Raw genomic sequence first — 20525 nt, 5'->3', positions numbered from 1 at the left:
AGTCTAAAAAACCTTTAAGTTTAAAAAAATATAGTTGAAAGTTATTTGACGAATTATCAACAATCTAATTCACAATTTTTTCTCAGATTTAGTTTAATCATAAATATCTTACTAATCATAGTCAACACCAAAAATTCCTTTTGAGGATTGAAAGTTCTGACAACATACTTAATTTATTGCAATAAAACTTCTCAGTACATGTCATATAATTATAATATGATAAAGTACGTGAAAAGATTCTTTTTTTTGCAACTTTAATTGCAAATTTCTCAATACTATGATATGATGGAGTAATTTGAAAACCGGATTCATATTCATCAAAAAAACTACAGAAAATTACTTTTCTATTCGGGTGTTATTTTTGTTGTTGTTAAATTGTGTTATCAATTTTGGATAATGGATCGACAAAAAAACAGAAACAATGAGTAATTATATTAACGAAAGAAAGAATACTAGGTATTGATTAAAATTAATATTATATTATTATTTATTGTTAATATTTACACTTTATCTGCTTCCGAAGAAATGCCGTGCGCCTGTTTTATACCTTCTATCAAAATTTCATTTTCCCGTTGCAATTCTTTGTACGATTGCAGGAGCTTCTGAATCCTATCTCTTTTTGGCAAATTTTCTAAGTTCGCGTAATGCATAATGAATTGCACGTCGTCTGTGTGCTCGCACGGTTCAACTGCCGACTTGCTCGTCGGATTAATAATATGACACAGACGTATTAGCAACGCGGCATCCTTGACGCGACCGGTTTCGATCATCTCGCACAGAAGGTTGTCGATGTTACTCGTCCACACTAGGTGAAATACCATTGGCCCGAAGTGACGCGTGGACCTCAAGAGATCGAAACGCCTCTCGGCGTTTATGTGCTCGTAGACTTCTCGGGTAATCGCTTGGTAATTCGGGTCGTCTGGCTCGAATTGCACGCACGCGCGATCAAGTATGAACTCATATTCGTTGCGATTCAATAAATCCTGTGAAAAAACCCGCAATATATTATTAGCATTTACTTCGCGTGAATATTCTTCTTTTCCCAATTTGTTTGTCTAATTTTTTAATTGAAAATGTGCAAATTATTAGAATAAAAAATTGAATCAAATCTTACTCTTGATTCAATTCTCGATTTTCATTTAATTCACTTATGATTCAAATCATATTTATTAACTCACAAAATATTTCTTTATATTATATAATTAATATTGTTTTTTTTAATAGAAATCTTTTCTTAATCATCTATGTATTAAAATTCAATTTGTTAAATTAAATTGTTATTAATTAATTATATGTTTTAACAATTCGATTTGACTTAATTCGATTCGAATTTGAATAAAGAAATGAAATTCGGTTTCATTTTTTGTCGAAAAACTTTGATTCGCACTTCTCTATTTTAAACGGATAAATATCAACTAAATACAAAAAAGAAGCAATATACACATACTTTCAGATATTCACCCTCAAACATCCTTGGTTTTCGCAGTTTCTTTCCTGGTCTTGGAAAGAAAGTTTGTATCATTCTATCCCGCTCCTCCCAAGTGGCGTGTCTTAATGTGCCGTTCGGTTCTCTGATCACTATAAATCTTTTTCTGTCCTTAAGACCATACGTGATGTCAGTGAATACGTATTTGGCGGTATTGTGACCTTCCAACGCAACATCTTCGTCTAACAGCGCAGTTTGATCTACTCGCGTTTTTACTACCGGCGGCATTTGCAAGTACTTCTCCGCTCTACGTTTTGCCGCTTCTATAGCTTTCTGGAGCTCCTCATCCGTCAGAAATTTTAACTGTGGTGGCTCGAGTTTGTGTCCGTCCTTACGGTTCCGAAAGACTTTGTTGTAGTCCACTGCCGTCAACGTTCTGAGACACGTCTGAACTTCTTCTTTGAAGAAGAACAATGCTGGATCTCTTTCCACTGGATCTGCAAAAATTGACATGAAGATGTCAATAGATTTATCTTCATTTAAAAGAGGCATTAGCAACTTAATACATGCATTAATAATATATGTGAAATAATATGAAATAATTTTTATAAATAGTTCATTTTAATATTAGAAAATATTATAAACAAGAAGAACAATAACTCAAATAATTCTGTTTAACTTTAAATGAATTTAATGATTAATTCAATTGCCTGGAATAGTAAACTGATATTACTTATTGTCATTTTAGCTAGTAAGTTTAATGAATATGTCCAATATTCGAATAAATGAACAAGTAATATATACTGAAAATATGAGAATAAATACAATTTTTGTTGCATTCATGCATAGAGAAAATTTCATATCAAAAATTACTATAATAAACAGTAAATGTGGACCAAGAACCAATTTATAAAAATTTTTTACTATATTCTTTGTCAAATTGCCATAATATTTACTACTTGTGGTATAATTCTTTAAAATTTCTTCTTATAGTCTGCGGCTATTATTCGTGTATAGTATTTTTTTATGTAAAATTTTATTCACATAAAAAATAAATACTTTGTCTTTGGTTTAAAAAATATATTTGTGAATATGATTACAGATATTTTTGAGTTTGCATTTACTTCTACTGTTCTCAGTTGGATACCTAAACAAAAAAATGATGACACTAAAATAAAAAATAAGAAAATCAAAATATGTCAAAATTACACAACAAAAAATGGGATTGATTATAAGGGAATGGTTATTAATAATTTTTTGAACGTTGAATATAAATCTGATTTCCAAATTACTTTATGCTTTTGTAAAGAAAAGTTATTTATTTTAGTATTTTCAGGTTAAATTTTGTAGTATTGTGCTTTAATTTTCTACTTAAAATTTGAATTCAGATATAGGTTCACAAAGATGCTTACTTTTAACAAAGCAAATTGCCAGAGACTTTCACTGAAGACTAAATTAAATAATGTTTTTATAAGTTTGGTTGATTGCTAAATCGGTTGCGTCCTTTGTTTTAGATTTAAATTTTCTTTAAATGAATATGAAGTAACTATAAAGTGTATTTATGAATAAATACTTTTAAAAATCCAATTTTTTGAAGAAATAATATTTTATGTAAAAGTTTTTAATAAATAAAATTTGTAGCTCAATTACTAGTTTTTAATGTTCAACAAATGTACTGATTTTAACATACAAATGTTGTAAAAAAATATCGATTAACATAAAAAAGTTGACAACAAATAATAAACTTGTCATCTAAATGATTGAGTTAATTGTCAAATAAAAATAATACACTCTGCACATTCGACAATTCTTGTAATTTGCCTTTCTTTGAAAAATCAAGAGCATTATAATTAGTTATCATATTTATATACTACATTTTTAATATAAACAACCATATAAATGCTTTATATAAATGTTAAATATGTAAGTTTTTTATATTTGTAAAAGTAATAAAAATAAAAAGGACAAACAAATAGGACAAGACAACTAAGAGTGTGAAATTAATTCCGAAGTGTTGTGACAAATAACGTATACATATAAAAAGCGTTAATAGAAGTTAGTCAAAGTAGCCTTTATAAATGGTTTATGATATGTATAAAAACTGAATCCAACATACAATTATATCACTATTACACACAATTATAAGTAGGCTACTCTATGACACAAACAGTAGAAAGATAACCTAAAAATTGTGCCCGATACGATGAAGCACTAAAGTTACCTGTTTCAACGTTCGCCGAGACGAATCCACGGCAATGCGAGATTGGACGTGAATATGAGTAACGCAAAAGTTTACTTGTGTGTCGTGAAAGCATGATGATCTCTGACGAAATATCTGATGACAACACTGCTCTTCTGTTCGTTTTAAACAGCGTTTCCAGTTTCCGTTCCGTCCTCTCGCGGAGCGAAGGGACTCGAACATCTCGAACTGATCAAACTCCGATTTATTAGTCGAAATTCGATTAATCGAATCTCGTAGCTGTACTACGTTACACTTTCCGCACTTAGAAAGAAACAGATAATAAGTGGTCTGTTCTTTCTAACTGCACTGTTGCACCGGTGCAATAAGTTAAATGGTCTGTTCTTTCTAGCTGCACTGTTGCACCGGTGCAATAAGTTAAAGTAAGACAAGTATATTTTTTCTCATTCTAACTTATTGCACCAGTGCAACAGTGAGCTAGAAAGAACAGACCAAAAGTAAGACAAGTATATTTTTTCTCATTCTAACTTATTGCACCAGTGCAACAGTGCAGCTAGAAAGAACAGACCAAAGGTAAGATGCTGAAGAGAAAGAAATAAGATGAAAATAAAGTGCAAAGAACAAACCGCCAAGCAACTGGATGCGACGATGCGACTATGCGAGTGATGTTTGTTTATAAACACTTGACGTATTTATTTTATTGTAGACACATGGTGTGACGTACGCTATTTCTTTCAATTATTTTCAATTAAATTTTTAATTTATCTCAAATTATGCGAAGAACTTATGGAGTAGCGGAATACTTTTACAAATGCAACGGTATAACCTATTCAAGTGTTGTTTATATTTATGTATTTTTTATTGAAACTTATAAAATGAAAATATTTTATTGGCATTGTGATTAACTATTCTTTTGTTTGCTTGGCATACACTATTACTCACAAGTTCCAGTACACTTGAGATTCTCGATCTTACAAAGAGTTAAAAATAAAGGTTAAATATCTCTGTTAAAAAAAATCATAGTTTCTAAAAGTTTATTTTAAAGAGGAGAGATAGAGAATCGAATCTCATTGTCAATCATTTAGTTCCTATTTTTTTGCTAAATATTAAAATTGAAATAAAAAACTGACTTTTTCAAATTTTTTTACTTTGACATGTAGCTCAATGTGTAGCTTTATGTTTTTATAAAACAATCATAAAAATGGTAAAATAAAAATTAACAAAAAGTCATTTTAAAATAGATTTTTTAAGCTTTAAAATGTTTTTAAACAAATTGGGGCAATAATTTTTCATAATATCGAACTTATATAAAAAGTTGTACAAAATGTTTTTTGTAACTTTGAATTAAAAAGTTTACAGGAAAAAGAGGAAAGAGAAAGAATTGTTACAATATGTAACCAAATAAATTTTTGAAATACTTTTTTTTAAATTTTAAATACTTTTTTGTGAGAAAATGTCAAACATGCTGAAACTTTTGAACGGTAGAGTATGTTTTATTACATCCATTGAAATTTTTATTATAACAAACTAACTTAAACTTAACTTTATTAAAAATATAGTAAAATTCTTTGAAGTCTACAATTACTATAATTTTAGGGTTAATTAAAAAAAAAATAACATGTTGAATTTTTTTGCAGATTTAAATAATTTTTTAGCAGCAATTTTAAAATACATTTTAAAAACATGGAATATACATTAGAAGATGCGTTTGAGACACTGAAAGAGAAAAAAGCAGAACAGGAGAAAAATATTGAAGATTTAATAGCCAAGATATCAAACAATGAAGTTTTTACTTTGAAACCGAACAATTCGTTGGAGGATGTAAGAATGAAACAAGACAAATTACACCAGAGCCTGAGAAAGGAAATCCAACAGGTGGAACCTGAAGATTACCCAATTTTAAGAACATCTGACCTGCGTATGGAAGTGATGACTGAAATGGAGGTGGAGATTCGCGATATGCAAGAGCTCCTTAACAGTTTGCAAAGAAAACTGTCCAATATTCAAGAAGACATCATATAGTAAGTGTGAAAGCACGAAAATTCTATTATACAGAATTTTGTCTTAAAATTTACCCTTGAAATCACAGTACTCATGGACTTGGAAAAATTTTACTATAGATTTAGTAAAATTTCTAATAGAAAATAAGCCTTATTTGGTCACAGCTGGGTCTTTGTGCTAATATTTGCTTGTGTAATTTTATATAATTTTCAAAGTTTATTAAATTATGCTGAATAGATCTTTTGTGTTTTAAAAACATATCTTATTATAAGATAAATTAGATTAGTAATACCACAATATTAAATTGATAATCAATTTAATAATAATGACATTATTTCAATAAAACTATGAAAGGTATATAAAATTACAAATAAATATCAGCACGATGATCAAGTTTATGACTTTATCATTAATTTATGATCAAGTAAGTCATATTTTCTATTGTTGTGTTTTTATATATTGTACTATATTATCTTATTGTTTTTATTTGGTATAATTATAAGATAAAATTTAATAAATTTTATTACAATTTTATGAAATTTTTTGAAATTATAAAGTATTTTTAAAAAGTGATATACTAAATTTTACTAAAATTACACTGTGCAACAAAAAAGTTGTTAGAGCGTGATTTTGATTTTGAAGGTTGAGTGTGATAGAGAAAAAGTCCAAAACACTAAATTATCCCCGGCTTAGTAAAATTTATTGAAGTCCATATCCTACAATTTTATTTGACTTTGAGAGTAAATTTTAAAAGAAAATTTTCTCTATGTATTTTTGTTAGTTCCCTTATCTTTATCGTGTTCGTTGCAGTTTGAGAAATAAGAAAGATGGGTTGAATAAAATGCAGGAAGCTTTTCTAAATATTACAGAAACGTTCGCAAACAGGACTTACGAGAAGGAACATATTCTGTCAAAACGTATATTTAAAAGAGTAAAGAATGATCTGGTATGTACAGTAAAGTTGTGACACACATTTTTATAACACAAAATTGCATGATTTTTACAAAAAAATAAGACATGAAACAAAATATTTATAGTTGAAAAACTTTTATTTTGCAGAATAGTGTGGTGAATACCATTTTTCCAAATAATGATGACTTTAAAGATTTATTAGCGGTATGCCTTTTCATATATTATAGTTTATATTTTTTTAATAAAGTATCAATGTGAATGTCTAAAATTATATATTTTAATTACAGGCTTTATCATCAGCTTACATGAAGGGAGGAGATGACATTTATGTGGATGTTACGCCGAATATTTTAAATTACGTATATTTTCTACTGGAAGCCGATATAATACAGTACCATCGTAACGATAAGACTAAAATTAGAATGACTGAATTATTATGATATCCGATTATTATCTAACATTTTAGAAGATATTTGATTATATCTTATCGTTAAACATATTTTGTTGTCTGGATTCTATCTAAAAAACAATAAGCAAATAAAGAAACAGGATATTTGATGAAATTACACACACACGCCCACACACACACACACACACGCGCGCGCGCGCGCGCACGCACGCACAAGAAACAGGATATTTATTTATAAAAATAATTTTAGATAAAGAATGTTCTATTACTTAATCCTATTTTATTCATTTCGACATATCGTAGTCTTATTAAAAGCTTCGGGGAACACAAAGAGGTTGTTGACAGCAATCTGGATATTCTTTTGTTTTATCTTTCATCCTGTACCAATCATCGACAACAACTTCATCTGACATAGGAAAAGTTAAGGAAAGATATCTGGAAAGAAACGGAATAAAATTAAATTACGAAAAAGAGATTTTATGTAAAACTTGTATTAGCATTATGATAAAATTTTGTGCTTGTGTATACTTTATCATGGCATAGACTGCTATTTATAAATGTATATCTGTTTTATCGATAATATTACGCTGTGATTTTATAATTGTTTTTGACTGACGATGTATCTTTAAAAAAAAACCGACGCGATTAACTTGATTCATTATTAAAATTATTATTAAACACTTAAATATTATTAAATACTAATAATTACTATTACATAATTACTTATTAAATAATATTAGAATCAAGAACCGGAAATGTAACTGGAAAAAATGGAATTTAAACGATTTAGATTCTTGTATTTGCCAAGAAACTGAAAGTGAAATCAAAACTAGTTTTCAAATATTTTTATTAAATCGTAATCGGAACCAAATCAGTTCCGGTTACGGTTTAATTTACGGTGTAAATAATTTGACTCGGCCCGAGTCCCTGATCTTAACTTTAAATATCTTTTATATACATACATGATTATAATATTTTACTTACCCGAGTATAGTTGTTACACCGCCTAGATGACAAGTTGAAGTCTTGCATGGACGAATTGTGTACGTATCTACGCTGAATATTTAGTCTTTCCATTCGCAGTTGTCTAAATTCGTGCTCGTGTAAGTAAAATCTGAAAATATCCGAAGAATATTGTTTGAAAATTTCCATTTAGTTTTGCGTTATATTATAGCTATAAGCTATATGCGACCACAATGAATAATTATAATAATGTATAGTTTGTAAATCTGCCAAAGAATCTGTTATTAAAATACTGAAATATATGCGACAATTATTTTTTACATAAAAACTAACAGTCTTTCGAGAGGTACCAACAATAATATTGCGTCGTTTGTGAATTCGCTAAATTGTTCTATAAGTACATATTTATAATTTTATCCAGATAAAACAATATTTTTTCTTTTGATAAAATATATTAATTAAGAAATTAATAGATCTAATAAAAATGTACCTTGTACTTGCTTAGCAAAGTGAGCTAGCCCACACATTAGAAATAAGATCGCGCAGACTTTCATATCACTTTTTTGTTTAGAGAGTTAGTAAGAAAAGACAATAATAAATTTAAAAAAACTACGGGACTTTTATATTCATTTCTCTCTCCTTTATGGCGTGATCTTTAGGAAAACATTTCGACTTCTGCACGAATAAGGCATGAAGCAAAATGTATGATACTGCATGAAGCAAAATGCATGCGACAAGAAGATAAAAAAAAAGATCTAATCAACATTTGGCTCACTGATATAAATTAAACGTTTTATGCGTTTTATCACTAAAAGTGAGATTTTACGTTCAATATACTTAAAAGTCCGAATCGAACTTAATAAACCAGTTTTATTTTCTAGAATTTGAATAATATTTATAAGAAATAAATATTTAATACATTGTGTAATTGTAAATTAACTGTTTTGTTATCTTCCGAAAAACGGGCTACGTTATTTTTGAAATTTATATAATGTTGAGAAATCCATTGACATTTAATTGAATAATGTCGTAATAAAATGCAAACGGATGAAAGTTATCAAGTCTGTCGAAATCAGATCAAGTGCAGCAGTCAAATTGCCCGCGCATGCAGATTCTGCTTGACTTTTGTTACCAAAATCTGCTAACATAATTATTACGTGTCCCGAAAAAATTATAAGTTATTTATAATTTTTTCGGGAAACAGGGATCTAAAGAATATATTTCTGAAAATCAATATCTATGACTACCCATACAGCACAAAGCTCCGATTAAGCTCTCAGGGAGTTCATTTTGCTGAGCTCCCGAGAAGCTTACAAAATTCGACAAAACAAGCTCCCAGGGAGTTCATTTTGCTGAGCTCCCGAGAAGCTTACAAAATTCGACAAAACAAGCTCCCAAGGAGTTCATTTTGCTGAGCTCCCGAGAAGCTTACAAAATTTGACAGAACAAGCTCCCAGGGAGTTCATTTTGCTGAGTTCCCGGGGAGCTTACAAAATTCGACAAAACAAGCTCCCAAGGAGTTCATTTTGCTGAGCTCCCGAGAAGCTTACAAAATTTGACAGAACAAGCTCCCAGGGAGTTCATTTTGCTGAGTTCCCGGGGAGCTTACAAAATTCGACAAAACAAGCTCCCAAGGAGTTCATTTTGCTGAGCTCCCGAGAAGCTTACAAAATTTGACAGAACAAGCTCCCAGGGAGTTCATTTTGCTGAGTTTCCGAGAAGCTTACAAAATTCGACAAAACAAGCTCCCAGGGAGTTCGTTTTGCTGAGTTTTTAAGAAGTTTACAAAATTTGACAAAACAAACTCCCAGAGATTGAACATATCGGGTAAATTAATGTACTGCATGTATAGTCATAAGCCGCGAGTAGTTCGCAAGATCACCACTAGGTGAAGGCACGGCGCTCTTCCTTCTCGTGAGAAAATTTACTCCAAAAGGCTTATAAAAGAAAACCATCACTCACGGCTTACCTAGCAGTTAGTACTTCACTAGCAGCAAAGTGTAATATATATTGTTTTTGTTACACGAAGAGAGTTCGTGGGCCTTCGCAACTCAGAGAGAGCTTCCGAAAATTGAGAAAATATAAAAATAAAATTTTTTCCGGCAGCTCCAATGTCCGCTTTTAAGAACTCCCTGAGAGCTTTATTTAAGCTCGCAGGGAGTTCAGAAATAATGTTTTAAGAACTCCCAGCGAGCTTCAAAATAATTCCCGTGAAGCTTTTATATAAGCTCCCTGATAGTTTCATCTAAGCTCTCAGGGAGCTCCCAAAAGCGGACATAAGAGCTCCCGGAAAGCTTATATAGAAATTTCCCAGGAATTACTTTGAAGCTCGCAGGGAACTCTTAAAACATGATTTATAAACTCTCTGCGAGCTCAAATGAAGCTCTCAAGGAGCTCTCAAAAGCGGACATAGCAGCTGCGGGCGAACCTTTTGGAAGCTTAAATGAAGCTTATGAAAAATTTTGTGAGCTCCTCGGGAGCTCCCCGTGCTGTATGGGTACGTTTACACGACACCCTTAAGAGGATGCTAAACTGCCCATCAAACTTGATTGAGGTCGATAATGCAGAGTCATTATTTATCCTTGTTTATGAAAAAATTTGCTTTAAAATACAAGTTATATAGCTTATACTTACAAATAAATGGTGTCTCGCAGTTTGGAATAGAAGGAATAAGACTATATTTGTCAAATTACGTTTACAAGCCGTAAAAAAACATATTTATGTGATCAAAAATTTTATTCATTTAAGCGCTTCTATTTTTAAAATATCTTTTTTGTACGGCTTGTAATTGTAATTTGACGATTATAATCTTATTCCTCAATCTATTCCGAACCCGGTAACACCATTTATTTGTACGTATAAGCTACATAACTTGTATTTTGAAGCAAATATTTTTATGAACAAATAAACTTTAAAAAATTTTTTGCATTTTTGGTCTTTATCTAATCGTCCCCGGGTTCATTTGTGTACGTACTTTAAAAATGTAAAAGAATTATCAATTCTGTAAATTCAATTCGAAATTAAGTGATAAATACAGAATGTCGGTAAAACACACGGCTTTAGCATCCTCTTAAACATCGATACTTCTAGAGCTGGCCAATCATAACTATTCCATTCTTCCGAGGAATGGCGGTAGTTGTCCAGTTTTATAACTTCGATGTTGTTAAACCCGACGTGTAAACGTAGTCTATAGCTGTGTCTCAAAACTGACAACATTATTGGCGCGCAGTTTAAGATAAGAATATTAAATTAATAGAAAAATTATATTCAGCATGTTACTAGATTCGCTGTACAGACCGAAATAGGTAATCTTAACTTTACGTTTAAAACATTCTAATATATTTTCTATTAATTTAATAAATTTAGAAATTGAGAGAGAGAGAAAGGGGAGAGGATGGTAAATTTGTACTTAACTTTATTATTATCATATTATTGTAAATTAATCAAGGATTGGTAGTAGCATTTTTATCATACTCTTGTATCACTTTGTTTTATAAAATAATGAATAAAATAGAATGTTTTTTCCTCGCCGTAGTTAATAAATATTATAGTTGATTATAAACATTGCGTATACATATAAATTTTGATGTAAGATCGAATATATTATTTTCAATTATTTTTAATATATTGATTAAATATATTATTTTCAATATATTGTTCAATTTTTTAAAAACATTAACAATTTTTAAATTTTTTAATTAAAAACAAAATTTTTTTTGTTAAATCAGACTTTAAGACAGCGGATAAATAAACAATTTTTTTCTCAACTAATCATAAATCGTTCTTCGTTGTTAAAAATATTTCCAGTTTTTATTATAATTTAATATAATTAAAATGTTAACAGTTAATGCCATTCTTCAGAAACAAGGTTTCTAAAGAACACATGAAGTACACATATATATAATCTTTCAACTTTTCATAATACAAAATCATTGACTTTTACCAAATCAAATGTGGAATAAAACATTAATAAATATATATTATAATTGAAAAACTTTCTATTTTGTTGTGATGAATTTCTGAGCAATAATGGTTTTAAGGGATAATAATCGGTTTGATTATTTTCATATACAGCAATTAATTTTTTACAAAGTTAATGGTAAGAATGTACAAAATCACATGATTACAAAAACCATTGTCACTTAATATGGGGAGTGACACTTATGTGGATGTTTTAAGTTAATATAAATATCCATTATTAGAAGTAATATTATACAATATCGTCGTAATAACTAAATTCGTAGAACTAAATTTAGATTAATTAAGTTATTATGATATTAAATAATTATCTATAAATTTTTTAAATATTTTATTATGGATTTTAACCCTTTATATTACTCTCGTATGGGGCAAACTTACAATTGTTTATATTTGAGTTTTGTAACATTAAAGTTAAGTTCAAAACTTTTTTATTTTTCACACATAGCCTTTTAGATATTTGTATAATTGTTTTTTAACTTCGTTTCATGCAATCCGCGGCTGGCGAGAGCAAATAGATACAGTCGATACAACTCATGTTGTAGTCTAATCTTACTGATTTACTGCGATATCGAGCCTGTCGAGATTAATCAAGTCGAAATAAAAATTAGTCGATGTTTTATCTCTTTATTTTTAGTCTTTTTAGGTTGTGTTTTCGCAACATTGTTTACTATATACTTTTATTTCTTTGATTAATTTAGGTTCTTTTCTGTCATCTTTATGTGATCGCAGAAAACTTATATGTGGCAATGTTGCACTGATACAGTAACACACAAATAGGCGCGACAGGATATTTATACTAGAAGGTTCATTTATTAAACGAGAGTTAATGAAGAGTTAACCCCATATTATAAACCCCATTCCAAGTAGAAATTAAATCTCATTTTTATCTAGTCTAATTATGAAATGGAAAAAATGGCATTTTACATAATGACTATTTAATAACAATGTGTAACGCTCACTTCTCCTAATAATTATTTAATTTGTACTATTTATATTATTATTTTTATTATATCTTGTTATTTATTCACTATTCAACGACAGAAGTCTTGATATACATTAGTATTAAATTAGTACTTAACAGCGAAAATATTATGAATTTTCAGTCACTAAACTGATTTTTGATAAAATGACGTTAATTTGCTGAATCATATCGACTAGATATATTTCTACTTGGGATGATGCAGTCCCATGGTAAGATAACAGTTGTCAAATATAAATAAAAGATAAGAAAAAAAAAAACACTTATTTGCAGTATTTATTAATAATTCCTCAGTAAACAAATTATTTTCTACCACAAGAAAGGAGATCTTTCTCTCAATATTCTAACGCCCCAGCGATGCCATTCCGTTCGAGTAATCCACAATTCCTGAGCTGACTCCAAACAGCTTAAAATCCCTGCTCCTTTCCACGTTGTCATACCAGGATCCATATCTTTCGGCTGTGTTATAATATCTAGTTGTTCTGTAAGCCACATGTAAAATGTGATTTTTTTCTTTTCCATATGGAACAATTGTGAATGATTGATTAGGATGATAAAAATCTAAAAGAAAATACTTACCGGGTCTGTACATGTAAGGAGTTTGAAGAGATATTCGGTTGCGAAGCCACATGCCAATACCTTTGAATTTTAAACCTGATCCTACGATCAGTACGCAACTGTACATTTTTCTTTTGAGGTCGTCGTTGGCTGTTACAGAGAAATGAGACTAATGGTGTAAACATTTTTACTCAGTTACAATCTACTCATTTGATAAATTTGTTTATACTTACGACAACGTTCAATACTTTGCAATATGGCTTGATCGAGACCCAACAGTTGTTGCGGGATCACGAAATCTCGAGGAACGTCCAAATCACGATTTGACAGACTAGGTACAGGATCACCAACGGCGTCAACTACAACGTCGTCGTCACCTACAGTTGCAGGTGCAGCCGCTGTTTCCTCTTGCATTTCTGATGAATGATCCAGAGTTTCTTTCATACCACGTCTCTACAATTGAAAGCAGTTGAATAAAACTTGAACATATGCTAAAATAAAAGCATTGATTAATCTTGAAAAATATAAGACGATCACTTACACTCGTTTCTCTTAAATAGTTCTCATCGTAAGGATCTTCTGGATCTCCTAATGATCGTTTTTGAACATGAACATTATGCGTTCCGGTAATTCTAAACAGTTCGGGTTGAAATAAGCTCAACGGCGCTATTAAACATTCATCGCCAACCTGTTACAAATCAATAACTTAAAAAATTATTTAATAAAGAGTAAAGAGTTCTCGATATTAAAATACAAATTCTTTATTTCCTAAAGAATAAAATATAAACCTGAATAGTATATGTTTCTGTTTGCTGCTTTGGTTTTCTGACAACAAACGTTTTCTCCTGTGAACCGCACACATTTAAATCCACGTGACAAAAATCTATTTTCAACTGCTCTAAGAGTAACACGTCTAACTTGTTAGTAGGATCGCATGATTTGTATGGAAATGCGGATTTTTGTAGAAGCCAGAGAAACGTTTGCGTGACATCCGCGCCGCCGTAATCCATGCGTACTCGTGTATCCTTGTGAGAAATTGCATCCTCCACGCACGAAACTGATACCTTCTGAGCACCGACATCTACTATACATGCGTAACCCAAACCTGCTCCAAACATTGCGCCTACATGATCCTACATAGAAAAGAATAATAGTAAAAAAAATATATTCTATTTAACAATCTTCTTTAATGAATCTGATACTTTAAATTTTAGTGAAATATTATATTTTTTTAAATATAACAGTAATTATAATAATTATCTAAAGAGCAAAATATAATTGTTTTAATAATAATAGTAAATATTCTTATTCTTGGATATTGTTGTATATTTTTAATCTTATGTTTTTCTTGTAATTTATGAAAATTAAATGAAATAAAAGTTATTATTGAATAATATGAGAACATATTTTTCTTATTAAAATTATTACAAAATTTCTTTATGAACACAAATTATATTTGTTTAATACTAGTTTTTCAAAATTCTTACATTTTTGTCTACAATTAAATTAAAGTTCTTTCCTATAAGATTTAATGTTACTAGAAAGTTAAAAAAATATAGTCAGAAATAAATCAAGAGTACGTATAAACTATAAATTAGTTCCTAAAATTTGATTAAATAATAAAAGATTCAAATAATGAGTCTATTCTTATAGTCTTATATTACATAAAAGACCAGAGAATTTCTTTAAACTATCTTTATTATATGAAATAATAAAACATTTCGTCATAAAAATAAAAATTCTGAGTGGAGTACATAAACTAACTTGCAGTAGAATACAGCGTCCAAAACCAATCTCGTCCAGTAAGAGCGTCGTTAATTCCTTTAGATACGGTCGATGATAAATGTCAGGTATAACAAGTACTGCACGATAGTGCTTTAAATCTCTGAGAGGTATATCTAGCTTCTCTGTCAGTACATATTCCCAGATAGTTTTTAAATCTGCCATGACAGCCGTTATGCTACCACCTGGACCTGAATGTATATTGAGCTCCCCTCTTCTATATGGGAAATGAATATTAAAATTGCATTCCTCATCCGGATCTAGTGACAAGATATCGTCACCAACGACTATTTCACGGTCAGTCGTTGTCCACTTCATGTTGCTGGGAGAGGAAATGTCCGGAGTAGATCTGCGATTGAAAGCGGCTATCTGTTGCGGTGGTGTTGCATATCGTCGACTACCATCAGACTGTAAACAGGACTGTAGGGTATGTGACACTTGCAGCCGAGATTCTTCCATTGCCTGTGTCAATTCTTTTGTCTGCTAAAGACAATGGATAGATGAAAATGTGGTAATCATGAGATCTCATTGCATACAATTATTCTAGTACTTACTAATGTCACAGCTGGAGGTAAGAAATCATCCTTGTATTTTGTACCATTCTGTAAACGTTTCCTTGCTACAGCATGTAATAACGTAATAGGTTTTAGGTCAGAAGCACGACCCATACGAAGGTACATGGAGCCCGGATGAATAACAATAATTGTTTGTGCTTGAATTTGCTGGAAATCAGTTATTTTGAATATTTTAACAAACAACTAAAAAAATCATGTTACAAATAAAATAAAAATAAATCTTGCAAATACTATTCTGCATTATATTAAAATAATAAGAAAATAATGTAAATACAAAGATTAAATATAGAATAATGTGTATTTATACTAATAAATACAAAAATATTTATACTTTATAATTATATTTAAAGCGTGATATACATTATATGGAGTAAGTATGGAGTAAGAAGTAACAGTAGGCATAAGGGCATAAGCAAAATAAATTAATTTTATTTCCTACGCCTACTCCATCTTTTACGCTTACACTCGGCCAATTAGAGCGCAGGAATAGCTGCAAACAGTGCAAACAATGCCATTAGTTTCATAAAATCGTGGAAAATTATATGGCAAATTGTTATTCCTATTCTTACTCCTTACTCTACACTTACTCCATGTATTGTAGACCACGCTTTATACTAATAACAAAACAATTACCTCAGCTTCTTGATAAACCGGCATCTTCGATGACATTCAATAATATAATATTAATCAGTTTTCTCGTTTTATTTTTCTTTTTTTTACAAAAACATTTCCTTTTACAAAATGGATACAGTATTAACGTACAGCCTTTTTCTCTCTCCGTATCCTCTTGTTGCTATTCTTATTTAATTTTTTAGCAAAAAATCTTCAAGAAATGCTACATGGTTTTTAATACGATATTTTATCAAGTATCCAAAATATCGACACTGTTCAATATTTCGATGAATATAATCGACAACTGGTCTGTTCTTTCTAGCTGCACTGTTGCACCGGTGCAATAAGTTAAAGTAAGACAAGTATATTTTTTCTCATTCTAACTTATTGCACCAGTGCAACAGTGCAGCTAGAAAGAACAGACCAAACATCGGCATTTGTAAAACTAGGTTATGTTTTCCGTTGTTTATACTCGAAAGTCGAGATGTGTATCGATAATATCGAATATTCGATATTCTTCTGAATGTAAAAATATCGATTAAAAACTTGAAAAAAAATTGAATAGCAATAGCAGCCAAAGTTAAATAATAAAGTTAAAAATTAATAACTTAATTAGTTTACTTAGCTTAGTTAATTTTAAATAAATTAAATAATTAATAAGTTTAACTATAATAGTTATTTTTAAAATACATAAATTTTAGTAACTTTTAATTAAATAATCTTTTTTCTTAAATCAAAAATTTATACATTAATTAATATAATGTATTATAAAAGAAAACAATTGTAAAAGATAAATTCTTATGTATAGAAAACAATAATTCTTTATTATTTTATATAAATTTAATTTACAAATAAGGTATATAATAATATTCACACAGCAGCACAGTTTTCAGTTGAACAGTTACAAAAACGTTGCAATATATTGCAAATTGCAACGTAATAGTGTAGAGACTTTATAAGAACAATACATTTGTAACCTTTCATAAGATATTGATTCCGTGTTGTACAAATCCGAAACTTTTTAAGTCAATTTCTACATTTTATAAATTTTTATTTTTGTTAAGTCATTTATTTCTAGTTATATTTAATTTATTTCAGTTTATTTTCTGTTTATTTCATCGTGTTTTAATTAATACGTCTATGTATTATTTTAATTTCTTCTGTTCTCTTCATATTTTTAGCAAACTTAGTAACTAATAATAATTAAAAAATTAAATATTAAGCAATAAAGTTATAAAGTTAATATCTTTTAAATTACTTAATTCTAAATAAATTAATTTTTAACTTTAACTAGCTATTTTTAAGACATATTACTTACTAAATTTTTTTTCTAACAATTAAATATGTGCTAATGTAAAAGAAAAGTGTAGAAAAGAAAACAGAACATTTTCATACAAAAAAATAATTCTTTTTTATTTTATTTATAAATTTATTTATTTTATTTTACTTATAAACAAAATAAAAAATTTATTTGATTCTTTTTTAATTTTATATAAAATAAAATTTTATATAAATTTTATATAAAATTTTATATAAAATAAAATTATATAAAATAAACTAATTTTTTTAAATTATGTCATTCTAATTTAATATAAATAATGCTTTTAGAATTAACAATTTAGAATTAATAATTTAATCTTAAAGCTCTGTATGAAAGCAACTCATAAGTAGGTAAATAATTAAATAAAGTTGCGAGTTTAAGCTCATATCTCCCACAAGTATATAAAGATTTTTAATCTTTTCTCTAATTTTTACTATTTTTACTATCTTTATATTTTACATAATTATAATTATAATTTGAGAATAACAGTTTTTTAGCATTATAAATGTACAAATATATATATTACACACACACACACACACGCGCGCGCGCGCACGTATGTGAATTTCGTTTTAGAAATTAGAAAAATTAGAAAAAAATAATAATTTTTGTTCTTGATAAAATTTATTTGAAAAGTTACTACATTTATAATATTATATTGTTAATATTTTTATTATATTATACTTTTTACGTAAACTTTGAAGACTATTATATTTATGTATATAGAATTAACTTATATTTTTTAGTTTATGTAAAGTTATAACTATTCCTAATTTTAATATAAATAAAATTTTTTATTGTATACGAGTGTATTTAAAAAATTAAATGAAGAAACAGTAATTATATCTTTTCAGCCCGATCAAAAATTTTTTATATACTACTGTGATAAAAAAATAAGGTGAATTTGTTTATGAAATGAAAAATCTTTATCTATTCTTTCAAATCAATTTCATCGCCTTCAAAGTACTCCCCTCGTCTGACACAATGCACTTATGCCAACGTTTTTTCCAATCCTCGAAACAGTCAGAGAAGTCTTTTTCCGAGATGACCTTCAATACTTTCTTCGATTCGGCTTTTATCTTCTCAATCAAGTCGAAACGGTGTCTCCGGAGAGGTTTTTTGAATTTGTTGAACAGCCAGAAGTTGCACGGTGCTAAATCAAGCGAATGCGGTGGTTGTGGAACGATATGGGTCGAGTTTTTGACGAAATGTTCTCGAAGAACCAATGCAATGTGGAACGGTGCATTATTGTGGTGCAAAAACCAAGAATTGATCCAAATGAAACGCCTGCAGCATCAACAAGATCTCTAATTGTCAATCGAAGATTTTTGAGCACCAATTAAATCTTTGATTTTCTTGACGTGGCTTTCATCGGTAGATGTTGATGGTCGTCCGGGACGCTGTTCGTCGTGAACTCGTTCTTGGCCTTCAAGTCTTTGTACACTTGTAAACATTTTTTGCGACAATAAAACATTTTATCACCAAAGGCCTTCTGCAATATCCTCAACATTTTTGCGGCATATTCATTTCGCAAACAAAATTTAATATAAATTCTTTGTTCAACAAAATCAGATATAGTAAAAATCGAAAAACTCACTTTTGTTTGTTTACAAAAACACGTGTAGCTCTGCAGCAATTGAATATATTGACATAAAATTCTGCATAGATGTCAAAGACAGACTAACCCACAAAAAAAATAATTTTATGATTTATTTATAGTTGATTTTATACCCGTGAAATTTAAATGAAAAATTTACCTTATTTTTGGATTACAGTAGTATAATTATGTGATGGAGGACCGTCATATAATACTTTTACAGAACGTGTTTAGATGGAAAAAATTTAGAGAGTACATGTAATTATATATAATTTTATATAAGTTTGTATACTGATCATGCATAAAATTATGTATAATTATATAATACTATATAAACTTATGTATATTTATGTTAAAATATGTATGGACAAATTTCATACAAATTTTTGAATAATTAAATGCAGCCATTTTTGTATAATTATGTATGAAAAATTTTTTATCGAAAGATTAAATTAAATCTGTTATCACATATTATGATCATATCTGTATTCCGTTTATATCTGACTAAATCCAAATAATAGATCTAATTAGATTTGACTATAACTCATTAAATACAGGTAAAATGTAGATATAGTCAGAAGTCAGAGTTGATAATTCTGATCTAATTTGATCTATTTTGATATAAAGATTTTGTCCTGAATATATATATATATTATATATATGGGGCATTCTTTGTCAAGCAGGCCACCCGTCGTTTCAAAATTGTATTCGACGTAGAAGAACCACCTTGCACACAAATTTAGTTACAGGCAAGAGCTAGTACAGGCAAAAGCCAGGTGCGCTTTTGAAAAATTTAAAATGGCGGAGCTAATATGGCGAATATAAGAGTGCAAAATGTAAAATAGTTTACTTAGATTTACTTCAATTCGATCTGTTTTTTAAGGGTTTTCGAGGATGTTAATTATGAAACTGCTGTCAAATTTTAGAAATTTAAAATGGCTGATTCAATATGGCGGACCTAAAAGTGTAAAATGTAGAATAGTTTACACAATTACTTAAATCTTGTTTACTTAAGAAACAGTGTAGTGTAAGGCATAAGTCTAATGTCACGTGACTGATGGTAAGACTATAGCGCTGATAAAACGATAGCGCACGGAAACCACGGATATAGTAATGTAGGGATACAGTGTAAGATAGGGAATAATTATTCGCAAAAACAAAATCTTATGAATAAAGTAATAATATGTACATAAAATTAACACGTAACAA

The 20525-nt window shown here is 29.2% G+C and overlaps 3 protein-coding genes across 8 annotated transcripts; 1 reads left to right on the top strand and 2 right to left on the bottom strand.

Annotated features, from left to right (window-relative positions):
• Positions 1-457: 457 nt before the first annotated feature.
• Positions 458-3856, bottom strand: LOC105831679 (28S ribosomal protein S22, mitochondrial). The gene is made up of 3 exons (XM_012671985.3): positions 3648-3856; positions 1448-1923; positions 458-983 (listed from the first exon to the last, which is right to left on the bottom strand). Exons 1-3 carry the CDS (start codon positions 3739-3741, stop codon positions 501-503), a joined length of 1053 nt encoding a protein of 350 aa, XP_012527439.1. The 5' UTR covers positions 3742-3856; the 3' UTR covers positions 458-500.
• A 332-nt stretch (positions 3857-4188) lies between these two features.
• On the top strand, positions 4189-8523 carry LOC105831678. Of its 2 annotated transcripts, none has more exons than XM_012671983.3 (5): positions 4189-4445; positions 5264-5647; positions 6438-6573; positions 6687-6743; positions 6827-8523. In XM_012671983.3, exons 2-5 carry the CDS (start codon positions 5310-5312, stop codon positions 6977-6979), a joined length of 684 nt encoding a protein of 227 aa, XP_012527437.1. In that variant the 5' UTR covers positions 4189-4445; positions 5264-5309; the 3' UTR covers positions 6980-8523. The 2 variants fall into 2 exon arrangements, with proteins under 2 accessions (XP_012527437.1, XP_028049768.1); XM_028193967.2 differs by lacking the exon at positions 4189-4445 and adding an exon at positions 4986-5107 and having other exon boundaries at positions 6827-6979.
• A 3368-nt stretch (positions 8524-11891) lies between these two features.
• Positions 11892-16794, bottom strand: LOC105840650 (actin-related protein 8). 5 transcript variants are annotated; one of them, XM_012687650.3, is made up of 9 exons: positions 16420-16794; positions 16147-16276; positions 15766-15933; positions 15194-15691; positions 14218-14562; positions 13971-14117; positions 13663-13882; positions 13451-13579; positions 11892-13353 (listed from the first exon to the last, which is right to left on the bottom strand). In XM_012687650.3, the coding sequence occupies exons 2-9, from the start codon at positions 16186-16188 to the stop codon at positions 13181-13183; spliced, it is 1722 nt and encodes a 573-aa protein (XP_012543104.1). In that variant the 5' UTR covers positions 16189-16276; positions 16420-16794; the 3' UTR covers positions 11892-13180. The 5 variants fall into 5 exon arrangements, with proteins under 5 accessions (XP_012543104.1, XP_012543103.1, XP_012543106.1 ...); XM_012687649.3 differs by having other exon boundaries at positions 15194-15694; positions 16420-16793; XM_012687652.3 differs by lacking the exon at positions 16147-16276 and having other exon boundaries at positions 16420-16793.
• Positions 16795-20525: the final 3731 nt, after the last annotated feature.

This window comes from Monomorium pharaonis, chromosome 10, assembly GCF_013373865.1.
Source record: "Monomorium pharaonis isolate MP-MQ-018 chromosome 10, ASM1337386v2, whole genome shotgun sequence".
Taxonomy (NCBI): Eukaryota; Metazoa; Arthropoda; class Insecta; order Hymenoptera; family Formicidae; genus Monomorium; species Monomorium pharaonis.
Note: the sequence above shows the minus strand (reverse complement) of the source record. Positions and strands in the feature narration are given on the sequence as shown.